Below are 27,496 nucleotides of genomic sequence, written 5' to 3'. Positions count from 1 at the left end.
CGACATGTGGGGAATGTTTGTACTTATTTTGGTATCACTCGATAGAGGAGTCACATAACTATACATTGGTACCAAATTTAGCGGTCGGTATAGGCCCTAATACGTTTATAATTGAAAATTAAGGGGGGGCTTTGCAACAACCGCCCCACCCCTCAGTGTTACAAAATATGACTCATGACTCAGCAGTTCTAGGGTTAATATGGACTTAAAAGGGCATTTCGTGATCCACAGCCTCATCCCCCCACTTTTCTGAAAAATAGTTGAGATTTTTATATCACTGGAAACCTCTAGCCATATAATGTTTATGTTCGTTTAGCAAAAATATCGCCAAATTTGAATTACGTTCTGGTGTACCAGAACAAAATTACAACACTGGCCTATGGAGCAGTACTGTGTAATACACATAGCCTAATCGTGCATTACTCGCAAACGCAAAATCGGAATCAACTGAAATTTTGTGAGTAAGCTTTTTTCGTTGAAATCTACTGAAAAATGTCATAAAAAGAGGATGACAGGATCACGAAATCCTCCTTAAAGAAATTTATTAAACTGACTGCTGGCTCCAAATGTTAAGCCAGATACATGTATTGAATATGCAAATTAGTCTTATATTTAACATGATCATGATAATAATCACTGTCTTTCTCTAATCCGGGCGCATTTATGGACAAACAAAGGTTAATGTTTTTTTGTGACGGTCGTGCCCCAAATGTCTGCAATTTGACAAAAAGTCAAATTTTTAACACAAAGTTCTCTCACGCAAAAGCACTCCAGTCATTTTCAGCACTCCGCTCTGATTGTGCAAAACAAGTAGCCTATGGGACGGTTGGGGTGAGGATCGAGCTCGAGCTGAACAAAAGAAAAGTTTTCAAAATGCCCTAAATAATGAGACATTAATTTGTAGCATTTATAAATTACATTGCAAGACGCTTTACAACGTGGATAGGATGCACACAATAAAGTTAGTATTACATGTACATGTAAGTAAATGTATGGCACCTATTTTACTATAGGTCTATTATTTGCCTGGCTTACTTTTTGTCACTGATCTTTCCTATAGTGCAGACCAATAAACGAACCCACACACTTTATCATACGAACGAAGTTAACACAAAATCACTTTAAACCCTGCGCGTCCACGCCCACTTTTTCCTGTCCACATCGAACATGATGGCGGTGTTCGTAATATGAGGACACTGTGAAGTGACGTCATTGGTAGAACTGATAAAACAGTGGTACTGTTCAGCACACAAATCATTACACACCATTCATTCATTCTATGTATATGAACTTGACGCTTAGTTGGATTTATATTACACCACTTTTGAAAAATTTTTGCTACAGATTCGGTTTAGATTGCGAGATTGGACGATTGGATTCGTGCAGAAATGAGTACGGTTATTTTATCAGGAGTGCCTGTGCCAAATAGTGCTTGCCATCAGCGGTCGCCCAGCAAGTGAGTACCTTTATACTTTTGCTATCGTGTGATTACTATATTTAAAAGTCGATCAGTGCGGAGACACACTTGGGTCTTGATGGGACCAGGCTCAAGTAAAATGTTGGTCTGTATGGAAAGAAAGACTTTTAAACATTGCATATAATAATTATGTTTTATATATTTTTAATACTTTTATGCATGCTTATAAAGATCCTACCAGCTTATTATAATTATAATTTAACAGCTATTAGGACCTATTTCATTCATGTTTATTTTTGCAATCTTAATGTTTATATGATATAAAACTTTGCACACATTGAAGTTACTATCTTTTCACCTTGCCAGAATTAATGTTTCACTCCAGTTGCCTGTTGCGATGAAGCTCTTAAAAAAAAAAAAAAAAAATTAAAAAAAACTTTTTAAACTTTTAAACATTTGAACTCAAATTCTTTTGAGCAATTCATGGATGGTTTTAGCAAATGTCCTGTGCATATTTTTGCATGGTACCAATTAATAATATCCTATATATCGCAGTATATTAAGAAAGTAATGCCGTTTTAGGCACGGTGGATGGAATATATATTGTTAAGAACATCAGCTTTTGGTCACTGCCAAAAATAATGTTAATAATATCATTATGTGATGAGTGATCATTCAATGTTTTTGTTACAATTTAATATATTATTACTATAAAATCCGACCTAATTAGGCCTATAATACAGTTATTTTAATTTACCCGGACCTGACTTTTTTGTCATGTTTTTTACACCTTTTGTGTTTATTTTTAATGTTTATAATTAGGTCAGTTAATAATTTCATACAATTTTATACACCCAACGTTAAAAACTGAATATTCATAACAAGTTCTCATTGCCGGAATGCACTAAACAAGTGTTACGATATTTCAACGTTATAGCCCTATAAAAATATTATTACTATACCCTGCATTTTCCTTTCCTAAAATAGGCATACAAACATGTATAAACATACAATTCTAGGTAATTCTAAAATGCCCTGTTTTATTTGTCAAAAAAATTGACCACCGGTTCGATCACACAATGTGTGTCAAGTATGTAAACTAGCTGTAGTCAGTAGGTCAAACAAGGTCCGTCGCGTCGCCGTCTGAGTCGCGCCGGCCAGCGCTCACTCGCTCCTGGATTCACTCAACTTTCCAAACTTGTGACAGTTGAATATTTGACTGACCTCCCTCCCTATATACATTTCTCTATATCATAATATTATCCATACCCGCCGCGAGTACCGCGCTTGACGCCGCTATCTCGCGTCGCTCGCGGCAGAGTCACCAGCACTTTCTATCATAGATAGCATGTAGCTTCCCATTTGAGTGCTGTGTGGACAACTCGAGTGCCTATGGCGCCTTCGTGCTTTTGCTGATATAAGCATAGTGTATCATGGTGGGATTTAAGCAGATGATTTCCATATTTCCTCACAAAATGTTCAAAAATTTGCAAATTTTCAAGTCAACTTATTCAATTGTAAGCATGCTTTATTGCTTGATTTCTTAACATAGCTACAAAAAAATTAGGGAATTACTCGCTTAGGCCATCATCATATCATTATCAAAGTTGAAGGCATTGAAATAAGATACGGCAGTGTAAAAGCACTATTAGACAACGCCGCCAATGTCATCATTGTCTGAGGGCATTGGACGGGAGGCATCTGGCAATAAACAAAGACAAACTTTTGACGAATCCCATGCCTGCAATATCGCGGCCCAATCGTAAAAGACAAATTTAACTAACAACAGGTGCCCATAGGCTATTGCATGAGTTGACAAAAGTTCTCCAGGACAAGTATTGTCAAAATGATGATGAGAACACAGAGAACCAGATGATTATTTTGTAGTCTTTGTTTTAGCGTAATGGGTGGTCATTGCCAATGTCAGTATGACCTTATGGTACTTGTTATTAATCAAGTATAAAGTTAGATATACCAGCCGGCATCGCACTATGCCTGCAATCAACAGCGAAATTGTCCTTAAAAAATGTGAGAAACTTTTGGAAGTGGATTGGTTTTTTCTTGACAAACAAGTTCAAATGATTACATTCGTTGATCTTTCCAATGCTGTGTCAATTTGTTTGTAATAAACTTAGAAGAATACATAGAAAAAAGTTATCTAAAAAATTATAGATAAATCACTCGATTTATACTTTTCTAGATCTACATAATAATTATAGCCGTACTTCAGTATGAGAAATGCCAATGATGCATAATGCAGCACTATTTTGTTATTAAAAATCTTGATTAAATAATTTGCGTCAAATCTTATACACAAACCGGCTTATATTAAAAATCAATGTTAGCCAAACGGAAAAATCTCATTTTCTTATTAATTTATGTACTTTTGTCTTAAATTATTTGTTTCAAACTATTTCGGCTTTCAATCAAAAATAATTTTACAATACGTACGTAGCCTTGGATTATATGATTACTTGATGCCCTAAGGGTTGATTTCATGTCAGAGTAATTAGTAATTTAAGTTAATTACTAATTAACCACACCACTGCAGTCAAAGTGCCTCAGGAAACGTATAACACATATCCATGCGCGATATGATCATGCGCTGCATGAGCGTCATTAGTGCTACATTACTATGATCATGATTACAGTTGCACGTAAAAATTGCTGTTAATGCATAAATATTTTGAAATCAAGATCCCTACACGTGTGTGACACCTGCCCATGTAGCACTCTTAGCACTCTTAGCACTCTTAGCATTCACAGTAGGAATGGAATGAATGTCCATATGTCATAGGCAGAATGCTTACAGTTTAGGCTATTGAGGAACCACAGGCTACATTAACAAAATTTAGAATTAAAAAAAAATACATATTTTTTCTGCACGTTTCACGTTGGGTTCAAGTATATGAGAAGTTTATTTGAACGTATTTTTATTCACTTGTAATTGTATAATTGGAATAATAACGGAATAAAAAGCATAACACTTGTATGTAAGTTACTTTTAAAGAAACCCTTCTGGAATTATTATTGAACTAATTGTGTACAGTTATTATTATTCGGCTTGCTTTAAGGTTATTAATTATTTTAAACTGTTGTGATTTGGTAGTTCACAGCATCTTACGAATGGTAGTGAGCTTTGGCAAAACCTGCATTGCTCAATTCATAGCGAGTGTGTAGAAGAATTAAAATATCACAGATTTTACTTTTATAGGTGCTGCGGTTCTTGAGTTATGTTGTGAAGAGGGCTGAAACAACAACACTTTTGTAAAACGTACATAACTCATTAACAACAATAAATTAAGCAAGTTTGCAAAGTATACGATTTGTAGAAGTATAACTTTTGCAAAACATCAAGGTGTTAATTTTCAATAATATATTGATCTGGATAATGAAAATCGATTTTTAGGTTGCTTCGACCAACAATACCTCGTCTACCCTTAAGCCATACACCATACACGGTATTACTTAAGTCACTGGCAATTTCTGATTTCAGCAAACTTTGTCTGCTTCTTCAAATTGATCACTTAATCGTTTAAAAGCAAAATAAATTTAATGCCGATTAAAGAATATCTTGCTCTGAGTGTATTAGAATTGAATAAAAAGCAGTATAATTGTTCAACACTTTTATGAAACAATTATTACACATTCTATAGATCTATATAATTACTTTAAATAGATTAATACCTGATTGCCTGATTCCCTAAGAAGTCATGACAAACCGAGATGGATGGGCTTTCTAAAAAATTACACCTTTTTATTCTACTTTGACTTTACTATACGATTTAATTTATGGAAATAATGGACATTTGAACGTCTTTTGTTCGGCGTTTATACTTAACAACTTTAAGACGATCTTTTCAAAAGGTGAATACAGGATTTTCAAGCCGCTCAAATCAGGTGCATGCCTGCGCCTCTGGGTGACGAGGGCGCGCATATCAGACAACAATGCATACCCATGATGCATTGTGCAATTATTTTAAATTATTAGTTACACTGGAATTTGTATATACTTTGCTTCATGGAGCATGCACAAAAGTTAATTAATGCATATACGGCTGTTATCTCAAATCTCAGTTGCAGCAGTTGTCTTGTTATTAAATTCAAAAGTACTGCGTTATGCGCTGGTTTATAGGGTTACAGTCCGACGGGCCATTAGTCCGAAAACACAATAACTTAGTTATAAACACTAATCCTTACCTTACCCTAAGTCCCTAACTCTAAACGTCAACCAATTACCCTGGCTGTAATACTAACTCTGACCTTAACCCTATTTCTAACACTAATGCTAAGTTGCTAACCCTATAAACTTACATAGGCCCTATAATACTAACCTAAAATGCCCTAAACCATGTAAACATGGTAAACACTTGCTTTAACCTTTTTCGGACTTCGGGCCAAATGGGCTGTTATGTTTTAACCCGGTTTACATGGTTTATAACACTGGACATGCTGGGGATACGGCATTGTGGGTAGCTATAATTCTCTGCTTGTCGGTGAGGGCAAAATACATGACATCATGTCAACTTGTTGTGGTTTAAAAAGTCAGGATTTACCTATAAACAGAATTCAATGAGTCACCTTAAAGTTACCCCAACGTTAACCAATTGCCTACAGAAATACCAATTTGGTTGTGTCAAAATATAATGCATTATTCTCAAAATTGTTTGTTTTCATTGTGACCGATCTGAACTCTGCGCAACACAATTTCGTTGAACTCATAAAACCACGGTATACTATTTTTGATTCTTTATACGGTAGACAATAGCATTGAGTACTTGTTGTCTACCAGATTTTGATTTTTATGCTTTGGGTAAAACAAAATGGTTACGTTCACTAAACCGGCACAAAATAGGTCGCTACAATAGCCTTTTAAAGTTCAACAAACTCATGCAATTCTCACAAATGAATTACTCCAGTTTAGTGTGTGTTTCTTAATAATTGATCAATGTCACTTTATACACTTGTTACGCCCGATGTACAATTGGAAGTATTATAATGTATTTAAATGGTCTTAAGACGACCCATTGTGTCTGCAATAATAAGCCCTGATTTGTCCCTTTTAACTTATATTCAAAGTTGAGTCAAAGTATTTTTGGTATTTCTTGTTTTGTATTATAAAACAAACTTGTACTTAGTGTGTTTCAAAAGGTGTTCACTTTGATATCAGGCAATGGTGGTGTGACATAGGCGGAGAGTTTTAAAGCAATGTTGCACATTTTGGTTATCCATCTATAGCTTGGGATACTTTCATCACAATTATTTATACTTTAACTCATTGCTATTAGTCAAGTTTACGGAGATAGCAATGGTATTATTATTTTATTCAATTTGGCAAAAACTGTATTGCTCAATAGCGAGTGTGTAGAAGAATTAAAATATCACAGTATACTTTTATAGGTGCTGCGGTTCTTGAGTTACGTTACGTTACATAACTCATTAACTACAATAAATTAAGCAAGTTTGCAAAGTATATGATTTGCAGAATGAACTTTTGCTAATTAATGTTTGATTAATCAATTACTTAATTAGTTTTATATTAAAGAATGTTTCACTTTTTTCTTATTTCCAGCTCCAGTCTTGAAAGTAGTACCCCGCCCTCCCCTATCTCATCTAGAATGGGTGAAGACGGTGTTAGCTCGTCACCCCCACGGACACACAACGGTCGACAGCGACTGAGGCCATGGTTGATAGGGCTAACAGATAGAGGCGAAGTCAAGGGGCTGGAATGGTTAAACAAGGAAAAAACGTTGCTTAAAATACCATGAAACACGCGGGAAAACAAGACTATAACCCCGAAGAAGATTCCAAAGTATTTAAGGTAAGTCGTAACACTTTCACATGCATTTTTAACAGCAAGAACCAACACTCGCCAATAACTGCATGGGTAAAAAACAAAATAATATTCTGAAATTAAAGACCAGAGCCGCGGTTTTACATACTAGCATAGGAAAGTCATGAAAGAAGACAACTGACATTGATTTGTTGAATAGTTCAACATTTTATACTTTTTATGAATCAAACTTATTTTTGTTTTGCTTGTTGTTTTATCTGGGATGACAATTTTCAATGCAATGACATGCATTTGTTAATAAGTGCATTTTCCACTTTCCGGTGAACCATTTAAAATATTGTTGAAATATAATAAGTAAAATTGACGTGTTTTTTTTTTTCTTTTTCTTTCTTTCTATAAAATATGTATAGCCATTATAGACCTACGTGCTATACCCAGCGCACGTTTCCATAAAAAATATTGGAATAAATTTGTTTTTGTAATAGATGCACTATCTAATCCTGCACATTATGACACCACATTGAATCCAATGTGACCTCAAGAAGTATAGTTACAAGCAATTGAATAGACGTAGGTCCAGTTTTAATAGTGGCAAACTGGCCTATACACCAATCCGAGAGGCGTTTACTGTATCTGGCCCTCTATTGACGGCAACACAGATGTACCAGAGCGGGATATTTAATTTGTAATTCAATACTCATGATTGTGTATTGAATATCACTGCTGTGTATAATTCCCGGGTACACAAGTTCTGTATAGCACACAATAAATAATGGATGGAACCCCCGACCTCGGGACACCGCAGTTATACATCTGGGACACCGCGTATTATGGCGAAGTCGGATAGGTGTATACAAGGCGCAAAAAGATTCCAACAAGCGCAACAAAGAGACAACACAGTTTCTTCAATGAAGCTTTATTTAAAGCAGTTTTTATTTTATTTGTTACTTCTCTGTACTTTTCACAACTTTTATTTTATTGTCTAGTATTGTATTTTAGTGTCTAGTCCGTGGAGTTTTGAATAGGCCAGTTTGTCACTTTTAAAACTGGACCTACATCTAATCAAATGCTTGTAGCTTTGCTTCTTGAAGTCACATTGGATTCAATGGGGTGTCATAATGTGCCGGATTATATAGTGCATCTATTTAAAAACCAAATTTATTCCAATATGGTTCAGTTTTGAAATTTTGATTATTTTTCCAAGTGTAAGGACACTTTTGTGGCGCAGTATATTATATTTAAATCACATAAAACCTATCCCCTTTATACCAATATCACACTTGTACTATACAGTTCAGGCGTGAAGAGGAAGGCGTTCGTTCCATATGTTAGTTTGCAGTGACTGCCAAATACAACATCTGACAAAAGACCACGCCTTCTGCGTGTTTAGTTGTGAGGCAGTGCAACATTATATTACCGCAATTTGCGTGGATTTATTTCCATCACGAAGAGCTTTTATTCCAAAAGCTGTAAAAAAGTTAATCTTTTGATTCCAATTATAGGGCAGTATACCTTCTGGGGATACTTCTTATAGCATTTAAACTGTTGAATGGATATACCTTTGGTAGCTTTAAAACCTTTTTATTTCAAGTGCTGGCTCGGGCCAACAATACATGTGCATATGTTAACGCCCCTCTCCTACACTCTCCACAATAACGCACACACACACCCCTCTTACATCCCATATCAACTTGATACATTATTGTGATTACTGATGGGCCGTGTGTTGGAAAGCGCACATTTTAATGATGCCGGTACTATAATAGCTAGAACGCGGAGAGTCAATTTCGTTGAACTGGTTTTTATTTTTAGCGTGTATTTTCAAGACAGTTTCACACATAACGCATATACATTTAACCCCCTGGTCATCTAACAGCATTTCTGATTGGTTGATAACTTGAAATGCTCATTTCAATTGTCAATTTTGACTATGGTCAAACTTGCATTTGCAGATGATCTTATTCATACCCTCCTTGATTGGTTCAAAATTGGACACAATATTCGTTTTGACCAATCAGCAGGTAGTTCTCATAGGGTTAAAAACACAACGGCTCATTGCATCAAAGTATTATTTCACACCATTTTCACACCACCTTCACGTTTCCAAGCTTCACAGCTTGACAGAGTTTTCCCCTTATTTTGCGGACGACAATGAGACAAAAAGGTTCAATAAGAACAAGAACGACTTCTTATACCGTACATAAAAGCGTGTAAAATGTGCAGACTATAAACGTGTGCATACCCGGAAATGTCACCAAGTTATGGTACAAACATACCAAGTATTTATATAAGTTCGATATTCTGTACCCACCGTTAATGTTTGGCAAACTGAGACACTGTCAAAAACCGTCTATCTTTATTAATCAAACTCCGCCTGAGATTCCGGGAGATTTCTTTAACATGAATAGGTTCGGCGCGTGCGACATGTGCGCTATGTTTACATATTAAATATACTGAAACAATTCATTTCTAATCAATGCTAAACCATATTGATATATTCAAGTGCTGCAATCAGATAACAATCAAAATCAAATAACTGTTAGACAAAACTTATTAACCAAACTACCGTTTAAATGAAATTTAGCTTTGTACGTGTGATACATACTTTAAATGTGATGGTCTGTTTGTTGGCTAAAAATGATAAAAACTTAAAAGTAATAGTAACTTACTAAGTGTATATAAAAGAATTATACATTTTTGTCAGCAGTGACCAAAAGCATTGGTAGCTGAATGTATTTTATTTTTCAATCAGTTATTATTATTATTCAACGTATATTTACTTTGTCAGATGTTGAGCCATACCCTATATACACGATGAAAACTATACTGTAAACATATGAACTGACAGCAATTTGAATTTTGCACGAATCAAAATTAATTCTCACTAACTAATCTTTTGAGAATAAAGTTAAGGGCTGGGGTATGAACGTTTGCACAGTATTTATTTTGGGACATTAGAGCACATCAGACATATCGAATTGCATTCTGAATATGAAGAATGTCATTCTGATATCAAATAATTTTGATTTTTTGAAATTCGCAAATTAATACACATTTTATGGCAAATCATTAAAATTGATATTTTTGATATTTAATAGTACTTGAAGTAAACTTTATAAATCTGATGATTTATACTTAAAGTGTATGTAGGTGGGATGAAAAGCCGACGATCAATTGAAAATTTTGACCTTTCGTATTGAAGATATTGATTTTTTCCCAAAACACCAAAAAAAAAAATTAGGTCTTTTTGGGAAAAAATCCATATCTTCAATATGAAAGGTCAAAATTTTCAATTGACTGTCGGCTTTTCCTCCCTGCTACATACACTTTAAGAATATGTCATTAGATTTATATAATTTACTTCGAGGACTGTTATATATCAAAAGTTTGAAAAATATCAAATTTTTATAATTTGTCATAACATTTGTATTATATTGGGATTTTTAAAAAATGAAAATTATTTGATATCAGAAAGACATGCTTCGTATTCAGAATGCAATTCGATAGGTCTGAGGTGCTCTCATGTCCCACAAAAAATACTGTCGAAACTCAATAAACGCTCATTTTGGATCCCTTAATTAACTGTGGAATACTGCATGTGGAATATAATTTACATAGGCAATTAGGCATGATCTTACAAAAGGAGAATCGATTTTGATTCTCGTAAACTAAGTTTAAGAAAATCGTTGCGATAATAATCGCCGAATTTACAGCCCCGGAACTTTTGATCTGAAATCATAACAGTTCTATTCAAACGGGTTTTTTTTTATTTGTCTATATTCAGCTCTGGTCAACCAACACAGGGAAATACAAAGAGGGCATCCACGTGCCGGAGCCTGCAGTTTGGAAAACGCGGCTTCGCACCGCGCTCAACAAACTCCCGGATATAGAAGAGATTCAAGAGAAAACCCAGCTGGACATCCCAGAGCCATACAGAGTCTACAGGCTGCACCCAAAGAAGAGTAAGTTTCCTGGTAAGTTACTTACTTACATATTACAATGAGTTGCTAATCAGACTAAAATATCTAAAGAGGAAGCCCCGCCATAGCAGTTCTTCTGGGGTGAACCAAACCTGCCTGGTTATCAAATTAACCAGTGACAGGATTATCTCTGAATTATACTTATTGATGCAATAACATTAAAACATTAGCACCTGTCAGATTCAGAGATAACCTTGTCACTGATTAAGTTGATAACCAGGCATGTTTAGTTCGCCCCAGAAGAACTGCTCTGGCAACCCAAGTTTGCATATAGGTATGCATACAATAAGTTACTCTGCAAGAGATAGGACCAAAAGTGGAGATGGCACTTTGATCGAAAATTATGCGACGGGTTTTTATTGATCCAGACAATGTTGGAATCACTATCTCAGCGCAGAGCAGCGCATGATTTCATCGTTTTACGTTCCAAACTCAGCACAAATAACACTCGAATTGTTCGGCTCAATATCGAAATGCGTCAATATCAAGCAAAGTTATAAAATTAAAGGTATCCCTATAAGTCCAGACCTTCAAATTGTATCGCTGTATGATATTAATGAAATAATTTCAGATTGTCCATAATCGTGGTTGAGCAGACGACACCAGGCCCAGTATTATTCTCGTGGGCGCGAGCATTCCGGGGAGAGCTAAATGAGAACTGTTCTTAAAATTGAACATAAAGGGCATATGCATTTTGAAAATGCACATTGAAATCACTCATAATTAGATTTTTTTATTTATTATTCAAAATTTATCTATCTATTTGGGGGGGGGTGGTGTTAATCTTGTGTTTCTAGAATGTATAGACCCCATAGACTAGGGTTACATAGCATGCGGCGAAGCAGACGACGTCGCATAAGCTGGTATAATTAGCTCAAATCCATCCACAACTCTCTAGCAGACGACACCGCGGCCCACACGCATGACGTCAAGATGGGAACATCGCCGTGGTCTTCTTATAGCTACGTCATATAAACCTATGAATCATAGTTGTGAAAAATGATCTGAAATATGATGGAATGAATGAACTGTGGTTATTTTTAGCAAAAGAGGGTGACCACAGCTTTTAGGTATGCGTTGCCCCCTGGTAAGGGATCCTGACCCGGTGTTGTCACAGCCGCTTACCCGCGCCAGATTCCCCGGACAAGGAGTGCAACCCAACCTGTGTGTACGGATAATATGGATACACAAGTGACTAGATGGTTGGGTAAAATTTCTCTTGATATGATAAAATTAGCGGGAATATGATGTGTATGGATAGCTGGGTTAATTTGACGAGCAAATTGGATAATATACATTTACTTGTAATAGAATCCGCGAATGCAAGGCGTCAATGAGGTGGTTCACATTGGTGTCAATTCGCTGTCAGGTGTCTGGGTATGGGAAGACAAACTCCCGGGCACCAAATACACTTAAAACTAAAATAAACCCACACAAAACTCGTAGACGTTAAGTAAAGGGCGCCAGATTCATGATGGTATAAGCTGCATATTAGCTCATATTGCACTGATGTGGCAAATAAAATTACATGTCTTCAACAACATAAATCTTAAAAAATAACGTAAAGAAGACATGATCAAATCTAGCATGTCTTCCAACAACAGAACACTTAAATATCCTTTTTAGAATCAGCAGAAGACACAAACTCAACACAGATTCTACCTAAAAACCTCCAATATGCACGGCGTGCATAAATAGACTGTATTATATGCCTGCCTCTTGCATGGAGACATGACTTTGTGTCTTTAAATGAAGATGTGGAAGCGCCTCAAACAGGCTGAAGACATGCTTTTGGCGTACATGTATCATAATAATCATCAGACTTTCACATTGTCCATTTATCACTTCTTGACCATGTTGACGGAGCTATTTTAACCATTTCTCTTATAGGCAAACAATGTTGTAAAGCATATCCTTGTATGTTTTTTTTAATTATATAAATTTTGCTTGTATCTCATCAGCTGGACCACATGGAAGACAACGCACCCAAAGCGCCTGTTATCCACAGGAAGAAGCACGCTACGCACAGGTAAGAAATCCTGATCTATCTATATATCAAAGCGCTACTGCATAATTTCACCGCTGAACTTTGCGGCCACCACAAACATTGACCACTAAATCGTGCCTGGTGCCGAATCATGCTTGACCGCAGTCAAACACTATTTACAAATCAATCCCTGGATATCACATGTATGTAATTGTCTATCGCTTATTGATTATTGATTACTCTATTTGAGGTTAGATGATATACATGCAATATCTCAAGTGTTATCATCGACTACAAAGGACCCAATTGCTTGACAATGTTTGGCCATGTATTTGCGTGATTGCTGCCTTCTAAATTGGAGGCTATTGCAATGTATAGTGGCAGCGTAGTGGCTAACAGAATAGTAGCCAGAACCAGTGCAGAATTATGCATTGCTGCCTTTATCAAAAGAGTGCGAGAAAGGTCTTCTGGTATAACCTCCCTCTTGAACTATATAAATTAAGAGCCTGGAAATTTTAGGACCCGTTGAGCATGTTGAATGTGCAGTAAGGGAGCCACAGAGTGACAATGTATTTCCTGAAGAAATAATCTTTAAAGGTCTGCCCTTCTACCCGGCCCAGTCCAATGTGGAACGCACAGTATGCTTCTCATCACCATCGGTTTGTCACTGCTCCCAATCATGCTAATATTGATTGGTGGGGAAACAAAGGGGAGGGAATATGTGGAAGAGGAACATCAAGGCAACACTAAGAGATAATACACACAGTGTGCATGGTATGGTAATGATACTAGAAGAACATGCGAATTGGAGCAAGTGTTTGAACTCCATTTTCTGGGATCGAAGCTACCTACATGCCTGATCTTTATGCAACCAATGTGTTCCAGTATAATATATGTGACCTATTAACTTAAACAACTTATTATACATGGGCAATATATAGCAGATCACTATTGTACAGGCGTAGCGCAAATGCAGAATGCTATGTGAATCAAGTGTGTTTAACACATGTATAAAGTCCTCTAAAACCTTTCCTTATCAATATTATAGCACGGAAATTAATGCGCTAATAGGAAGTATAGACCAGCACACAAGGATCTATAGAGGTTTAACCTGACCCTATCATCACAGTGTTGTCTGCAATCGAAACAACAATATAAACGATTTGAGCCGACCTAAAGACCAATTGAAAAACTATAGAAAGTAAATCTTGGTCCTATAAAAATGGGATAGATGAGGAGTGAGTTTTGCTAGTATTTAATTTGGTCAAAGCAATATTTATTTAAGACAATTTTTTTTTCAATATAATTTTTAACTTGTGAAAATAAAGTCTACATTCTAACAAAGGGAAACCAAGCGATAAACTTTGGTGATAAGGCATTTCCTGGCATACGTGTTTGGCAATCGCAGGCGTCAAAATCTGATTTTAGATGCGCGTGATGAAAAAAAGCCTACCCGGGTAAACCTATTGCTATAACGAGAAACAAACACAAAAGTGCTAAAATAATATGTTTTTAAGTAATAGCTCCGTTATTTTGTGGCAAATCTCGTGATTTTTCAATCCATTTTTGTATGTTTTTATAACCACTGTTTGTTCAGCATTGTCATATGATTGAAAAAGTTGGCAAGATTTGTATTTCTTATCTCCTCTCATCATATACTATATCAGGCATGCTGATCTATCACGGCACAGTTCCGTTTCTCTTTATGCTATTATTATATTCATACAATGACCTTTGGATCTTTGGGTACCAAAACTCATACTCTGCAACTTGAGGTCAAATTTGGAGCTAGGATTGTTAAATGAGGATTATTGAACTACGCATTGGAAGTGCGACCATTCATGAGTGCATTAATCATGTAAAGAGGTCAGTGGGCAACCGGACATTAATATGCTCATCATAGAGATTATTTTTAGCCAAATATTAAATTAAAGGTCAATAATAAATAAGAAAAAACAGCATTCACATGTTGGTTAATTTTTGGCATGATACTTTGTGTAAATTAAAATAAATTAAGGTGTCTAATTATATGTTGGGTGCAACCACGTTTGATTTTTAAAGGTTTTTTGACAACCTCTTATTGCATTCCGAAATAAATATCTATTGGATCCGGGATTGGACCATGTATACCCCAAAGAGAGGACGCTAGAATGAAAACAATTTCCCTTTCAAAAAGAAGGAAATATAATTTAATTGGACATATTTAGTATTTTACCACTTCTTTGACATCTTGACTCGTGCCACTGTGTGCCAATATCGGAAGTTTGATGTAAAAATAATAACTTTCTTTACCAAGGCCAAAACATGATAAAACACGATAAGAACGCAATAGCTGGAGACTGAGGAAAAGTTGAAAAAAAAGTTGAAGAAATGCCAAAAAATATATACAACAATAGTTTGAGAGAAGTGTTTTCATAAATTTAATGTTTACACAGAATATTGCAGAGTCAACTTGTCTATATTGCTGTTGAAATTTCAGTTAGAGCCGTAGTAGTAGCTTGCAAACTGCATTGCACGACCCAATCCCTTGTGCCTCTGATAAAAGATCATTAATAGAACAACTAGCGGTCACCCGTCTTTCGCTGTCACCGTCTTTCGCGGTCACTGTCTTTTGTGGTACTGAATTACAACATTGTCGTAACTTGCTAGTAGCCAATGGTAGCTGGTGCTTAACTCTGCTAACATTGACATCTTCTTATCTGTGTTCAATAGGTTCCACATATGCAGGCACCAATGTCAGCCCCACCACTCGGATATCAAAGTAAGTGACATTATTTTATTGTGTATTGTATACCTATATAATTAATTAAAATCACATAGCTGCCAACAGCTGACATGGCTGTATTACATGACATTTACATTAAGACTTGCATTAAGAGAGAAAAATACACCCAAATAATGTATTAAAAACATGAAAATAAATATGAATACATTAAAGAAACTCACCTGACTGGACTAGGAACATTAAAGAATTGCACTTGAGGTCTATATAAAAACTTTTGCCCATCTCAGGGTTATCCACAATCTTCTGCTAACGTAGATCAAGATAATACCTACTTGTGGTTGATTGGTTGCAATATGTTTCAACCAGTTAAAATGTCATGGAAGCATTGACATGTTCTAAACAATAAACACGTTTAATATCATTTATAGGAACTCATCTTGCGTCGGGCCACGCGTATGACCAGTATGGCAGGACTGGCTACTATGGGGTAAGTCAATGGGATTGCAATACAATATTTCTACGCTGCTATTACCCAGCAAACACAAAATTTTGGGTTTTTTGTTTTGGTAAAAACGTTTTAATAACATTACATGTCGGGTTATATAAAGGTCATGAAAACAATGTAAAACGTTTTGTATGAAAAAACATGTTATGTTATTGTAAAATATTTTTTGCAAACTTTTTTTTGCCAAATATTTTGTCAACACTTAAATAACATTATGTTAGAATATTTGCAAGTAAGTTACCATAAAATGTTTTTGAATGTTATGAAAACGTTTTACACCCTTTATATAACCCGACATTTAAACGTTTTCTGGTAACATTTTCTAACCTTTTGCGAATGATGTCGAAAACGTGTTGTGTTTGCTGGGTAAGATGTTTTACCGAATCATGAAGGTTCCAGTCGAGGGCTTAAAACCAGAACCATCTACTAGTATGTCCACATGTTACCCATTTCGACAACAAATGTCCGCCACAATTACATGTTGCTCATTTTGGCAACAAATCGACGGTTAATTTTGCCCTCCATGCATAATTAATGCAAGTTACTTGGGGGTATATGCACGGTCACTTAAACAGTTAGTTAGATGCAAGTGCATATACCACAAAGTCACTTACATGTATCATGGAGGGCAGAATTAACCGTCGATTTGTTGCCGAAATGAGCAACATGTAATTGTGGCGGACCGATGGTTCTGGTTTGAAGCCTTCGAAGTCTTCTTATAATCTCTTTAACGATTCAATGCACAATCGCAAATGACATATGCTTACAATTGCTTTAACTGATGATACTAGCTAGGTCTATAGTAAAAATATTTACATTCCACGGTGTCCGAATAATTATCACTTAATTCTTATTAGATGGCTTCAGGGAATAACATCGAGGATCACATAAATCGGAAAGAATTAGATAATCGGAAGGGTCATTCCTTATCTTGATAAGTAGTTGCCTTAAAATTGTATGAATGATGCACATCTAATAAATCCAAGAGTATATGTCTATAGGTTAGGAATAACAGACTTCAATAAAGCATTCGATCGCGAAGATCACAAAGTCATTAGACGAACAACACTCTTGTTGTTTTGGTACAAGTATTCATATTTTTGCAAAAAGCAACAAGTATATATATATATATATATGGTATAAATAACATATGTTTTATTTTTATTTTGCCATCAGGAAATGGGAGCAAGTTATGAATATAATCCTTATTTACACCAGCACCAGTACAGACGAGGTAAGTTCTAAAGGGTTTATATTTGTAGTTAAATGGTGTATATGATGTGCCTACGAAATTGACATTTACCAATACGGCTTACGTATTTCTGCTTACGCCTTCCACCCTCCGCCGCCCAGCTTACTGCACGAAATTATCTGTAATTCACCGTAGACATGGTAGAGTGATTAACAAATAAGGTATATTCCACATCGACCAATCATAATCTTTGTAATGATAAAGTTAAGCATTTGTTTTTTGAAAAAGACTCAAAACAGGTGGTAAGGAAGAAATGTACAGCCGATTTGATAAACAGTTATTCTATCTGCAGTAATCTTACTATTTAAATAGTGCAAAAAGGGTTGGACGATAGTATTAATGGAGCTTCTTTATTATAAGATTTTATGAAATGTAGTATATCAACAATATTTATTATGATTTACAGTTATATTATTTTAATCTGACTTATATTTTTCACGTGGGATTATGAAGCAATAATGTAGCAGGTCCCTGGTAACATAATATTGAGCTTAATATTTTAGGAAATTGGCCCGATATACTTCCGTCAACATGAGTAGGCGTTGCAAATACAAGCCTGCACATAGACAACGGATTGTTCTTGTGTTAATTTATTCTGCTACACAACCTGTTTTGTGTTACTATAATTAGTAGATAATGTATAGTGAAAACAATCACACTGATGTGTTTTATAGCCAGATCAATATTCCACATATTCCCACAGCAGCCTGTGCTTAGTTGACTCATATCATAAGAAAATGCACACATTTTATTTCGAAAATTTACATTAGAGAATGAATTTGGAGAAAACCTTCTGATAACTACAAACACTCGCTGAGCAGCAAGACCTTCCCTCTAAGCTTTTAATCCGATAAGCTGATTATCTATTTGTTTTCATGAATTGGAAGACATTCTTTGATGTATTACTGAGCTAAATCATCTGAAATTACTGGAGTGTGAGCCACCCAGGCTGGTGGCTCAGCATAGTATTTTATTAACAGAAGGTTTTCTCCAAATTCATTTCCTAATGGTTAAAAGTGTTTTACAGTAGCAGAAAAAGACAGTGTTATATATAATTATGAAGCTCCATTCAGTGAACAACAGATCTTGGAAAAAATATCTTATTTTCAATGATTTAACGAATCACTTAGTGTTTTTAAGTCATTTCGATCAGATTACAAGGTGTATCAAAATGATTGGTACACATCATTTTTAGTGTTATTGATAAGCAGAGCTGCTTCCTCAACATTGGATCCTCTTGTAATGCCCAGTACAGGTTTTATAGTGTTATGAACGTAACATTCATCTATAAATAAGGTAGCTCTTCTGTTTCATTTTTATTTGTTAGTCTTGTCCATAATCACAGAAGGCTGATGGGTACCAATCATTTTGATACAGCCTGCATATAATAAATGTCGACTCAACGTTAACTAACCTTGGAAACCAATATATTCTTACTTTATCCAGATCCAATCAGCCCTTCATCAACTGGACATGGACAACTCAACACACTAGATGATATACAAAGCGTGATTCAAGAGACAGAGCATCCAACACCAACCACTACACCTCAGTTTGGCACCCATGATATGACCTCGTGTTCTCCACCAGCCCCCATGTATCCCAGCCATCCCAACGAGGAAGGCGATGAGACCGCAACAACAAGTAAGATTTTTCTTTCTTTCTTTCTTTCTTTCTTTCTTTCTTTCTTTCTTTCTTTCTTTCTTTCTTTCTTTCTTTCTTTCTTTCTTTCTTTCTTTCTTTCTTTCTTTCTTTCTTTCTTTCTTTCTTTCTTTCTTTCTTTCTTTCTTTCTGTCTGTCTTTCTTTCTTTCTTTCTTTCTTTCTTTCTTATGTGACATGACGTACGTCATAGAATTTGTAACTCTTATGTACCATTGTTATTGCAGTAGCCAAAGCGATGCTCACAAGTACGAATAACAACGACCCGACTCACATCAGTAACTACCACGACCTGCTTCCACCAACAGCTGAAATGAACTACCCCACAGCAACCAGAGTTTACCCCGGTTACGTAAACCATCATCATCAAGCATACAACACAACTTGCGCGCCCGTTACCATGTCAACAGATACCATGACAACTGTGGATGATCATCACAGATTACAGGAATCCCCCATGGATGTGTCTTGTCGATCACAAGATAACAGACAGTCTGAACTTCCATCAGGTAAGACAATGTTTTCCACATTATAATTATGCAAAACGAGTTTGAAGTTATACAGAACAAAGGCATTGTTCGGCTCTGTCATCTATTGTCTAAAACGCGGGCGATGTCGTTGCATAAAGTAGAGCATCGGAGGCCGAATGCCATGTTGCTTTTACCTTCTTAAAGATCGCTGCTCCAAACTATAGGGCTTTTGCTAATTTCACGGCTTTAGCTTCAAATTCAAACTCAAATCTTTGGATTTCCATACTTCTACAAGGTCTGTTGGTGCTCTTTTCGCTATTACCAGCCTGATCTTAATCTCTGTCTCACTCCCTCCCTCTGGTGTGATGTAAGAACCAAGGATATAAATAAATACTTATATTTTCTCGTCCTCTTCTACAATGTATATTGATCTTGAACCGTCATACAGCTTGTCTTTGAATTGTTGATCCAAATTCCTAGATCCTTGCTCTTCCTTGTTGTATCAGTGTTGTATCATTTTCCATATCTTATAGTAATACTCCGGGGCCAATTCCAATTCGTAAACGTTTCAGGAAGATCTTTGCTAAAGCCGTATGTTCTCTTTTTTCCTTCTCCTATATATAGAACAAGCAATGACGATCGAGGTATACTACCGTTCCGTACAAGCACTCTCTCGACAAATAGAAAACCCCAATGGCTGTATGCTCTACTCCAAGCAACCATGGGAGGACGGTATCCACCTGGGCATGGAAGCTATCAATCTACCCGATATAAGCGACATTAGCGACCCCCAAACACCAAATAATGGCCAAACTATTGGTTTAACAAATGAGGTGTTACGTTGCTTTGAAAAGGGGTACGTATGGTAAGGACACATTTATGTAGACGCGGTGCCGACCGCTATGGTGTATGTTTCGGACGTTGCACCTTGTTCGTGGTTCACCTATATCATGTCTCATTTGTATGAAAGTTATATGGAATGTCTTAGTAAATTGTACACCCATCCACCCATATTAGTTGCTGAGTTTGGTTTGCATGTTTTGACATTCGGTGAAGGTGTATCAAATTTCGAATGCTGCGCTTTTTCTTTTTATTCAGCCATTTTCTTTTTAATTCACGTCCACCTGGGTGTTGCTATGGGTAAAGAGAAGGAGACAAACATACACACAAACTGACAAACCCACAGACAGGCAGACCTACAGATAGAGGATATAAGATGTCATAATGTATCATTCTTTTGTTTGTTAATGGGCCAATTTGAATTTGATGCTAAATGCTTCTTTCTACTGCCTTTGTTTGGAATGCTTTTACACATGCTCAATTTCATAATGTCATTGCAGTACATCAAAGACATATCTCCGTCTTTTCACCTGTTGTGTGTCTGTACACATCTTTCATATTCATGCAAATTTGTCCGTGTTGTCCATGTCTTAGTGTTATGCAAGGCACATGCATGTACGTCTCTTACACTGTTCACCTGTTTCATGTTGATGCAAGTTCATCTGTTGCGACTTGTATTTTCCGTGTTAGAGTCTTTAGTGTTGTCGTATATTGAAGAGTTTAATGCAATACAGTATCATATTTTGAATTTTGGTTTTGTTTTACTATTGATCTTATGAATATTATATCAGTGTACGATCAAAGCCAGCTTTTATTTAGTGCTTTGTATACAAAATAGGCAAAAAGTACCATTTAAACTCTGGTATCTGGTATGTTACCATGGTTACTTTCATATTCGAATGCCCCGGGGATATAGCAGATGATTGCAGATAACATTAGGCATTAGCTGGGATAAAAAGGCCAATTCCAACAACTTCTATTATTAATACGAACTTGCATTAATCAGTTAGAATTAATGTGAAGACAAAAGACTCAACTATATATTTTGTCACGTTTCTCTTTCCTCTTCCTGTCACCAGGAGGAAAATGACAAAAGGAACTATCGTTGTTCCCCATAGGAAGTCCTGCTACTTCAGATAAAGTTGTGTGCGCGTTATAGTTTACCACATATCCTATAAGACAAATTAGATACCCGCAAATCAGTTTATAATAATTATTATTCCATAGCTAAGATTAAAGAAAATAAGTGAAAAGGTCAGATTTTGACATTTTTGTCATAATTGTTTGCATAAATCAAGCATTGGCAAAATAATTATAGCATCGCTTCCGACCCAAAATTTAATATTTTCAGAAAAAAATGACTAGTTTCAAATGGCACAACATTTTTTTCCTTCTTATTTTGTTTGATTTGCTGGACTTAACTCGCAAGGCCTTATAGCGCATGCAACTCGGGCTAATTAATTATCATCAACATTACTATTTTTTAAAAGCTATACTTCCCTTCCATCCCCCTTGAATGCTGGATAAATGAATAATGTACGAAGATTTTTTCTTAAATTAACCAAGTATGTGCCTTGTCATACAGGGAAAGTGTTACACTAAATTAGCTGTAAATGAATAATAAGCACGTGCCTATTTTGTGGTTTATTACACACCTAAAGATGCGACCAACCAGGCACCGAACAATAGCAATCACTTTTACCGGGGATTCCCTTAAATAATACCCAACATAAAATTAATAAGCGTCTAACTTAGGATCCGTACCCAGGGGCGCAAAAATAAAGTAAATCAATTTAAGGTCGTCATGATATACCAACAAAACTTGCAATAATGGGTTATGATGGACTCTAAGGCTGCGTTCACATAGAAGTATACTATTCGGGTATACGGTGCACGTTTTGTAGGTGCACGCGTATAGCTTAAATCGAGCAATGCAATTCCATAGTACCGGGTCACATAAGGCTACGATCAGATAGAAGTATACTATTCGGGTATACGGTGCACGTTTTGCAGGTGCACGCGTATAGCTTAAATCGGGCAATGTAATTTCATAGTACCGGGTCACATAAGGCACTATTCGAAAAGGCCGTATACCTGCGTATAGTATAGTATAGCATGTATAGTGGAAATCGTGCGTGGTCGATTTTAGTGCAGCGTATACCGTCCTAATTTTAAAACTAAACCATATGTGGGTAAATTCATTTTTTTTGTAATAGATGCACTATCTAATTCTGCACATTATGACACCTCATTGAATGCAATGTGACCTCAAGAAGTAAAGTTACAAGCATTTGATTAGACGAAGAAAATTGGTAAACTGACCTACAAATGTATACTCGCTATTAGCTATACGAAATACGCTCATTTGACCAGGCTGAGTTCACATAGTATACTCCTATATGAACTCAGCCTGATCGAATGAGCGTATTTCGTATAGCGAATACCGTATACCGTATACTTCTATGTGAACGCAGCCTAACAAACACTCTAGATAGGAAAAGTTTTATAGAACATGATCTTTTGGTAGTAGTCCTAGTCTTTTGTTATGCAAATGAAGGACATTGCAAGTCGAGGGATTTCCGGGTTTTCCCCGATGATTAGGGAATTCCTTTTAGACCCCTCTGATTTACTTATTCAAGTGCAACATTAGTTAACAAAGAGATCTCCGTGGTGATTTTGTTGACAAGTGAAAGTCCCAGTCAGATCTTGAAAAATATAACAATCAATAAAATACACAAACATAGCTTTGCAATATCGATTAATCAGATTGTCATCAAACACTAATTATCGTCAATAACACCAGGGTCCTACTTTTTACGCAAGCAAAATTCCGCCAGCTACTCTCCTTTTCCGCACAATTTGACCTTTTCTGTGATATTTTATTTAGACTATAATAATGATATTTCCGCTATTAAACCATATACATGTCCATGATATATTTCACTGTTGAGCGCCACAAGCACGAAATTCCATAAAATAACAATTCGCCTATATCAATTGTAAGCCTATGCCATGTCATTTGTAACATGCATATGGGTAAATAAAAGGAAGCTCTAATTTTGTAGGACTACGATTTTCGGATTTCGAAAAGAAATGCCTCACTTTGTTAAGTTAATGTCACTATTATAAAATAGTGAACAGGAAAAAAGATGACATTGTATGACACTGGAAACCAAGTGAATCTTGTAAACTTTCCCCTTATATATTAAAATGATTTGAAACAATTATAACATTCATATCCTTGGGGAAGTTAATGAAACCTTTAATTAAATTGTCTTCATTCTTCTCTTTCTTCTTTTTGACACCACAGAATCTCTATTCAACTCAAGGATGATGGTGACATATATGTGACAAGGCGATGTCGTAGCGTTGTTTTTTGGAGTGTAGCAGCAAACACGGATGAGCACCAAAAACACGAGAAACTTGAACGCGAAGAAGAAGTTAAAGTCTTCGATCTAAAAGAATTTCGCGATAAAATGCGCCGATATCTCTGCGACCAGGCCAAGTCTCCCGAAATTCCACAGATTTATTTCACGGTTGCGCAAAAATGGGGTCCAGACGCCTCTCTCCATTCGTGCTTGGTGTCTATTGTAGTTACACCAATGAGGGCAGCAATGGAATTACGAAGCATTAACCACGAAATCAAGACTCCTCCAGTAAGCGTAAACAAAGGCATGTTGTATTTTTCAGGACCCGATGTTCCTACCCCTCCTAATCAGCCTTGGTCTGCTGAATGGGCGGCGCCTTCTCACACTTATAACACGCCGCCAACTCAGGTGTTTGCTGCCACGTGTATGACATAAACAATAGGTGCTAATGTCTTCAGAAATGTCATCGTCTTGAAAACTTTCCTTCATGCAGTGACGTTATTGCATTGAAAAGCTCAAAACATGTTTAGCAGCTATTATATCGATGAGTTTTAGTTCAGAGCAGAAGAGTGGATGATCACTGACTCTATTAACTTTCATGTGGGCCTGATCTTGCGAATTCAAAGTCCACTATTATCCGCTTATATTGCATGCACTACGTGCCAATTGAAACTCGTTGTTTCTTTTGAGCAAGTTAAATTGTTACAATTGTAGTCTGGTCATCGTGTACATACCAGTACAATAGTTCCACCTATGGCACCTGGACAACATTTCATCCATAGCAGCTCGTGCCTAAGTGAATGTATTGTAATTCTGGTGTTCATTATCGATTTGGCGTTTAAAGTATACATGCCAGCGATACAATAGTTTCACCTGTGGCACCTGGGCATGCATTCCATCCATAGCAGCTCAAAGCCAGGTGATTGTATTGTAATTCTGGTATTTAGAACGATTGACTTTTAAGGCTAAAGTGAATTCGGAAAATTAAGAATGTTATCCCAGGATTTCATGTCTTCCTTTTTAATATACAGTGATTGGCGCAAGGAAGGAATACAATGACATGATATAATATTAATGCTGTCAGAGTTGTCGTCTTCGCTAAGAACTGTTAGATGATGTCATCAATGTTCTGTTTTGATTAAAAACGTAATGATTGTTGAGCTGTTCATCAGCAAATCCAAACACATTTTAGAGCACTTAATGGTGTAGGCATAATTATGCTAATTGTGATTACACAAGCAAATCTGAACTTTTAAATAAGAATACTCAGCGATTCATTCGTTGCTTAAAAATATTTGTGACTATAAGGATTTGTTCAAAGGTGCTATATCAGGAAATCTGCAAAAGAGTGACGTAATTTTTAATTGGTTTTATTTTTGACCAAAAAAAAAAAAAAGAAAGAAAAAGAGGCAAATTCAATTGTTGACATAGAGTTTGAAATATGTATAGGTTTCTATTGATCGATTTCTCGACCATTTGACTAAAGATGCTAGTTTGATTCTTTTAATAAGTTGAACAATCGATTGATTTCTCGATTGATTAATTACTAGACTGGGATCGAGTTAATAATTGATGTATCGATTGGTTGAATAATCAATTTATTGATTTATTGATTGCTTATTATTCAATTAGTGGAACCTAACAAGATAAACAATACACCTCTGGAACAAATCATGATAATATGTTGTAGAATTAAACGATGTAATTTAATACCATTGTACATTTTGAATGCGTAAATTATGGATGTAAGTTTAATATAATAAGTTTGTAATCAGTAGTGTAAATACATAAACAATATTTTGTACATAATCACAGACTTTGCCGACTGGATCGGTGGTAACCAAAGCTAGCAAAAATATTTGACTAATTTAACCTCTATAATGACTCTGTTTATCATTGTCATTATCTTCTACAGTCTCTATTTTTACAATTTTGTACAATATTTACATTTTTGTACCGTAATATTTCTTTAAAAAATGACCAAATTTACAGTACTCCAATCAGTGGCCTTCTGTACTTTATATACACAGTCTCTGGGCAGGAAAAATCACATCACATTGTCTTACCATGCGTTACAACTTTTAGTTTTGACCGACAGTGAGTGAATCCATTTTTTCACACAGATTTTGAATCTAGACCTAATGTATACACAAAGGAGGTTTTTATATCAAGGGCAAAACTTCAGCTATTCCAGTTGCAATCCATACACTCCCTATGAACGACTTTAACTTAAGCTTACACACAGGATTTCAAATCACAGCAGCAGATAGGTGTATCCCATCATGCTCTGTAGTACCACAGTAGAACTGCACATGCCATAAAAAGTGTACACAAAATCCCTCACTTCAACTTTCAATTACTCGCTTATATCAGGGGAGTTACGACTTTTGTTTGAAAAAATATGACCTCCAAAGTATTGTGAAACTATCCATAGCTCTCAATATCTAAGTCGCTCTTACTTATGTTTTGTATGTATTTGCTATGGAGCAAGCAGGTGCATGATGGGATATACTCCCTTCAGCTGCTGTGATTTCAAATGGTGTTACCGGAATGGGTGACTCCACTTAAAATCTACACACCCCTGTGTGTTAGATTAAAATGGGGTTACCTGAATTGGTGAAATTTGAAATCTTCACCCCGTGTGTGAGAGATTAAAGTAATATCATCCATAGGGGTGTATGAATATCAACTGGAATTGCCAAATGTACGAATAGGTTTTCCTGCCCATTAATCGTTTCTTGTTGTTTGTAACATTTGTAACTATTTTAGACATTTTTACACTTTTTTACTGTTTTGTACTAGCTCTAGATTTTTAAGCTTATGTCACATTGTTTTCCACATTTCTAAATAAAACTATAATAGTGAAAAATACCAAAAATATGTTTCGTACTTCCTCAAGTGGACCTAAAGCCAACGACACTTTCAGGCATAAGCCATATTGTAGACATGTAATTTTACTTGTATTAAAGATCTGTTCAGTGATCCCAGCGAAAGTGTGAACAAATTTGATTGTTTATAAATTATTGTGAATGGAAGATTTGGCAAAAAAAACAAGGAAAATAGTAGTATTGACAAAGTCGAAGCCCCATTCAAATACATAGAGAAATTACAGATTCGTGTAAAATGTCTTGAATACTCTGCTTTTGGCTTAACCACCACTACAGCTAAGTTCTCACATGTAGGACACTAACAAAGATGCCAACATCTTAATTATGATTATGTTTACGATCCTCCGGTTGAACAACTCACATAACGGGCCTTTAATGGATATTGTGTGTAAACCACATGACCCAATTACCCCCCCCCCCACCCACCCATCTTGACCCATCCTGATCTATACGCATCTTTTCTCATTGACAATGAAAAAGGTACCAAAATCTGAATTTTTATGATTTTTACGATCGTCCGGATGAGCAAATCACTGAATGTGCCTTCAAATGAACTTCACGAATTTATGTCTCACCATACCGTTAGGGGTGGTGCAATAATTATATGTAC

The 27,496-nt window shown here is 36.0% G+C and overlaps 1 protein-coding gene across 1 annotated transcript; it reads left to right on the top strand.

Annotated features, from left to right (window-relative positions):
- The first annotated feature begins 1,255 nt into the window (after positions 1-1,255).
- LOC140146709 (interferon regulatory factor 5-like) lies at positions 1,256-27,496 on the top strand. Its single transcript, XM_072168583.1, is given in 12 exon segments — positions 1,256-1,456; positions 6,990-7,180; positions 7,183-7,238; positions 10,996-11,185; positions 13,153-13,220; positions 15,891-15,939; positions 16,332-16,390; positions 17,585-17,642; positions 19,107-19,304; positions 19,548-19,829; positions 20,415-20,646; positions 23,941-27,496. Coding segments are annotated over 12 exon segments (1,944 nt in total). The 5' UTR covers positions 1,256-1,388; the 3' UTR covers positions 24,434-27,496.

Source organism: Amphiura filiformis, chromosome 2 (genome assembly GCF_039555335.1).
Source record: "Amphiura filiformis chromosome 2, Afil_fr2py, whole genome shotgun sequence".
NCBI classification, from domain to species: domain Eukaryota; kingdom Metazoa; phylum Echinodermata; class Ophiuroidea; order Amphilepidida; family Amphiuridae; genus Amphiura; species Amphiura filiformis.
This window is presented reverse-complemented; position numbering and strand designations above follow the sequence as displayed.